The 5,188-nt window shown below is 55.6% G+C and overlaps 1 protein-coding gene across 1 annotated transcript; it reads left to right on the top strand.

The window, feature by feature from the left end:
* The first annotated feature begins 660 nt into the window (after positions 1–660).
* Positions 661–3,267, top strand: FRAT1 (FRAT regulator of WNT signaling pathway 1). The gene has a single exon (XM_017502777.2). It carries the CDS (start codon positions 871–873, stop codon positions 1,708–1,710), a length of 840 nt encoding a protein of 279 aa, XP_017358266.1. The 5' UTR covers positions 661–870; the 3' UTR covers positions 1,711–3,267.
* Positions 3,268–5,188: the final 1,921 nt, after the last annotated feature.

Here is a 5,188-nt window from a genome sequence, read left to right as displayed (position 1 = left end):
AGTGGAGATCGCACCACTGCACTCCAGCCTGGTTGACAGGAGTGAAACTCCATCTCAAAAAAAAAAAAAAAAAAAAAAAAAGACTAGCAACTTCTCTCCTCTCCTCTCCAGCAACGCCAACCCCAGCCCAGGCCCCCATCGCCCAGGATCTCAATCAAGAAACATTCACCTGTGGCCTTTCTTTGCCATTTCCAACTCTGCCACCGCCATCGCACGACAAGGTCCCCTTCTTCCTTTCCATTTCTGTCAGCTTAGTTTCTCTATTCTCCGTACAAATCTCTAGCCTGACTCCGCTTCCTTTCCATCCTCTCCAGACGCCCGCCTGCCGGACCTCAAAAGCGCAAACGCTAAAAACCGGTTAAGTTGACGCACGGAGAGAAGGGGTGTGTGGGTGGGTGTGTGTGTGTTAGTGTATGTGCTTGTGTGTGGAAGAAACCAACAGGGTCCACGCTGGTGTCCATTTCTGGAAATGCCAACCGCGCCCTACTGCGGGAGCCAGGATCAGCTCCCCAGGGCGCCGCTCCAGACACCACTCTTAGCGAAGGAGCTAAGACGGCAGCCCTGCTTCACCCAGACCCTTAGTTCCTCAGGAGCTCCGCCCCCCAGCGGCACAGCACCCCCGCCCCGGCGCGGTGGTAGGGCCCGGCGCGACGTCACCCATTGTTTACAAATCAACCCGAGCCGGCAGGATTCCGGCTCCCGCGGCGGCAGGCGCGCGGCTAGAGTGCCTGGCGGGCTCCGGCTTCCGCGTCCGCCCCAGCCCGGGCTTCGGCCTCAGCCCAGCGCCCGCTCCGCCGCGGCCCACCGCGCCCACTGGCAACTAAGCCTCCAGCGACGCCCACACAGCTCCGGGTGCCCGGACAGGGGGCCATGCCCTGCCGGAGGGAGGAGGAAGAGGAAGCCGGCGAGGAGGCGGAGGGGGAGGAAGAGGAGGAGGACAGCTTCCTCCTGCTGGAGCAGTCGGTGGCGCTGGGCGGCTCGGGCGAGGTGGACCGGCTGGTGGCCCAGATCGGCGAGACGCTGCAGCTGGACGCGGCGCAGGACAGCCCGGCCTCGCCGTGCGCGCCCCCGGGGGCGCCGCCGCGGGCCCCGGGGCCCCTGGCTACAGCGGTGCGGGCTGACAAGGCCCGGCCCCCGGCGGTGCCGCTGCTGCTGCCGCCGGTGTGGATGGAGACGGTGGGCCCGGCGCCCCCTGGGGCCCTGCGCTGCACCCTGGGGGATCGCGGCCGTGTGCGGGGCCGCGCTGCGCCCTACTGCGTGGCGGAGCTCGCCGCAGGCCCCAGCGCGCTGTCCCCACTGCCCGCTCAGGCCGACCTTGATGGGCCTCCGGGGGCTGGCAAGCAGGGCGTCCCGCAGCCGCTGTCGGGTCCGTGCCGGCGAGGATGGCTCCGGGGCGCCGCCGCCTCCCGCCGCCTGCAGCAGCGACGCGGGTCCCAACCCGAAACCCGCACAGGCGACGACGACCCGCACCGGCTCCTGCAGCAGCTAGTGCTCTCTGGAAACCTCATCAAGGAGGCCGTGCGGAGGCTTCATTCTCGACGGCTGCAGTTACGTGCAAAGCTTCCTCAACGCCCGCTCCTGGGACCGCTGTCGGCCCCGGTGCACGAACCCCCTTCGCCTCGCAGCCCTCGCGCGGCCTGCAGTGACCCAGGCGCGTCCGGGAGGGCGCAGCTCAGAACTGGCGACGGCGTTCTCGTCCCTGGCAGCTAACACGCCTGGGGTGGTCACAGCGCCAGCCTCAGACTGGAGGGCAAGGGGTTCCCCTGAGGGCTGCAGTTCTGCTCAGGCTGATGGAGAACTCTGGCTTTTGGAAGCGAGAGAAAAAAAGCTATTGATGAGGAACTGAAAAATCGCGAATGTTTCACGGGAAACTAGGGTCGAAGGCCAAAATATTTGGAATGCAGGACTTGGCCCTATTGAAGGCAGATTTTACAGAGCGCACCCCAAGCTTACAAATCAGTAGAACTCCCTATTTGGCGTGACCCGACCTGGCCGCGGAGCCTGCAGTTCCGCGCAGCCTCTCAGTGCCCTGCAGCCGGCGACCATGTGGCCACAGTGCACGCTTCTCCGGATCGCGGTGCGCCGGAACCACGGAGGATGATGCCAGTTACTTGCTTTACCTTTTCAGAGCTGGCTCCTGGTCCACTTTGTGGAAGGAAAACATGAGTAGATAATTTCAGGGTGCACCCCAATATGCCGGACTTGAATATTTTCGACACTTAAAAAAAAATCTTGTATCTTTGGAGGTGCTGCTTAATATCAAACACGCGGTGCCATGAAGGGACCCTTTGGGGATTGAATAGGAGTAACCCCCACCCTCTCTTTGCAATTGTCTGCCTTTCTCAGAGTAGGGGGGAAGGCTGTACGACACGGGTGGGGACAGGAGGTGGGGGCGGGGGGTGCTGAATGGTGGTGGAAGGGTAGAATGAGGCGCGGAGTAAACCCCACGCCCTCTCTAAAGTGTATTTTCACAGTCGGCCCGCCTCTCCGAGGGTTCAAGGTCACTGTTTCCTGGGCACGCACTGGGTTGTGGGGCAGAGTAGCCGGGTTCTGCCCGTGTTCGGAGAAGAGCGCAGTGTTTTGCAAGTGCTGGAGTCTCCTGAGGACACGCGCGCCGCCACCACCGCGGGTGTGGGAAAGCGCGGACGTGCTGGTCGCCTGTGCTTCCCTGGGCGACCACCGCCCCTGGCTGCGGCCCCAGCTTTCACGGAAACTCTCTAGACGAAGTCCTGGGTTCCTCCTCTCCCACTCGGCTCTGCTGTCCTACTCATGCGGGTGGCGCAGGGATCCTGGGGGCCTGGGTTGGGGGCTAGGGAGACGACATGTGATGGGCACTCCAGGGACACACAGCCTAGCACAGCAGCTTATAATGGGCTCTCCGGGGCCATTTGCAGTAACAGCTGCAATTCCCTGGATAGACGGAGTTGATTTCCTCCCTCTGCCCCTCCCCCAGCCATGCCAGCTGGCCTTTGTAAGTGCAGGAAACCGAGTAGAAAATGTGACCCTCCAAATGGAGAAGCTGCAGGCTTTGCCATTGTGAACCAAGGTGAAGTGCTTGGAACATACTGTTCACTCACCGAAGGCGCTGAGACTGTGCTGTTGTTCTAGTCTTATAGTCAATGGCTTGTTCATCATCCAGATGTGGCTACTGACATATCTACACTTCGCACCGGAGTGTCTGGAATTGTGGCTGTCCTGATTATAGGATTTTAACTTAACTGAAATGCCTGCTTTGAATAAATGTGTTGGTTTTTTTGTTTGGTTTTATTTTATACTTGCCATTGGTGAAAAAGATGTACAGAACACATTTCTCTGATCTCCATAAACATGAAAACACTTGAAAGCCCTGTCAGCCTGGCTTGCGGATGGTAATTAGAGCGCCTTTGTGTCTGAGCAGCTCACTAGCTAGACAAGGTCTCCGCAGCTGGGTGTGTATTGGTGCTGGCATGAAATTAAATGAAAGTGAGGTCAGGTTTTGGACCAATCCCATTCGTTAAAACCTCAGAGCCTTTTGGATTACTAGTCAGTGATGGAGATGTGTTATAAAGCTGTCTCTATTAGCAAAGGACATCAGATCAGCCAGTCACTGCAGACTGGGAGGCTTTTTTTTTTTTTTTTTTTTTTTTTTTTTTTTTTTTTTTTTTTTTGTCCTTTCTTTCTACTGTGGCCATTAAGTGCACTTGTTCCACAGGGTGGCCCTTAAGGCTGGGGCAGCTCTTGATTAGGGAACTGCTCACAATGGGAGCCTGGTGGTAGGAAAGCTGGCTGGAAACTAATAAAAGACTCCTCTCTTTGCCCCTGGGGCATTTATGCCATTCTGTCCCTAAGCAGTGACATAACAGCCCATGTCTATCCTAGTTCTGACTTCAGTCTGTTCCCTCATGGAAGGAGCTAATTTCCTCCCTCTGAGGAGAGAGTACCCAGGGTTTAAGTGCACTTCTGAAGTGGGAAGGGAACCTTGGACAAGTTGCTCTACCTCTGTGGTCTTCAGTTTCCTCATCCATACAATAAGGATAATGAAATAAAAGGTGGGCCAGGCCTGGTAGCTTGCACCTGTAATCCTAGTAGCACTTTGGGAGGCCAAAGTGAGAGGATTGCTTGAGCCCAGAAGTTCAAGACCAGCCAGGACAACATAGTGAGACCTTGTCTCTACAAAAAAAAATAAATGAGGCAGGAGGATTGCTTGAGACCAGGAGTTTGAGGCTGTAGTGAGCCATGATTGAGCCACTGCACTAACACCTGGGTGACAGAGCAAGACCCTGCCTCAAAAAAATAAATTAATAAAAAGCATATGGTGACTGGCACATGCTGGAGATGAACAGTATTGAGTCCCTACCTCTTCCTTTCCAGGACTGCCCCTCAGCAGCCAACTGACTGTGTCCTTATTTTCCCACAAAACAAGAGCATGCCATGATCCCAAACCTACTTTCTGGAGTGTTCTGTGACTTTGAGTCCTGATTTTCTAACTCCCTTTTTGGTTCAATGCCCCATTTTCTCAAATTCACACACAGACCCTGATGGTCTCTGTGGCATACCTTCAGAACCCACCAAGCCTGCCATTTCCCACAACATGCCCAGAAAGAGCTGTGGGGGCTCAGTACACTGTTCTCTAGCATGGGAAGGGTAACTATGGAATCTCTAATACAAACTGAGGAAGAGAAGACCCCAACAGTGCGCTGGGCACCACCTCTGGGCACTAAGCATGAGGGGAAAGTGGTCAGGTAGTGATGTCCCCTGGCATGGGAGTATCCCTGAAGTCCCCAGTTCCCTTTCTTAGTGGAGGTAGGATTTATCCAAGGTGTAAGGGGTTCTGAGCAATCCAGGGCTTTCTCTCCATCCTGAAACTGGCTATGATTTGATGTCACTGCACTGACTGTGCATAGCTTCTTGTAATAAGAATGACTGGTTAAGGTCAGACTCAACCTTAGGGCCCATGTAGTACAATGCCCTCCTAAAAAAGGAAAACTGGAAAAAACTAAAGCCTCTCTCTATATAGCACTTTAGCACTTTTTTCTTTGAGATGAAGTCTTACTCTCTCGCCCAGGCTAGGGTACAGTGGTATGATCTTCCCTTACCACAACCTCCACCTCCCAGGTTCAAGTAATTCTCCTGCCTCAGCCTCCGGAGTAGCTCGGATTACAGGCGCATGCCACCACACCCGCTAATTTTTGTATTTTTATTTTTATTT

The sequence above is a fragment of the Cebus imitator genome, unplaced genomic scaffold (assembly GCF_001604975.1).
Source record: "Cebus imitator isolate Cc_AM_T3 unplaced genomic scaffold, Cebus_imitator-1.0 Scaffold299, whole genome shotgun sequence".
In the NCBI taxonomy this organism is placed as follows: Eukaryota; Metazoa; Chordata; class Mammalia; order Primates; family Cebidae; genus Cebus; species Cebus imitator.
This window is presented reverse-complemented; position numbering and strand designations above follow the sequence as displayed.

What these genes read in the sequence shown, in the direction of transcription:
- FRAT1 (XM_017502777.2), top strand. Translation starts at nt 871, where the DNA reads ATGCCCTGCCGGAGGGAGGAGGAAGAGGAAGCCGGCGAGGAGGCGGAG.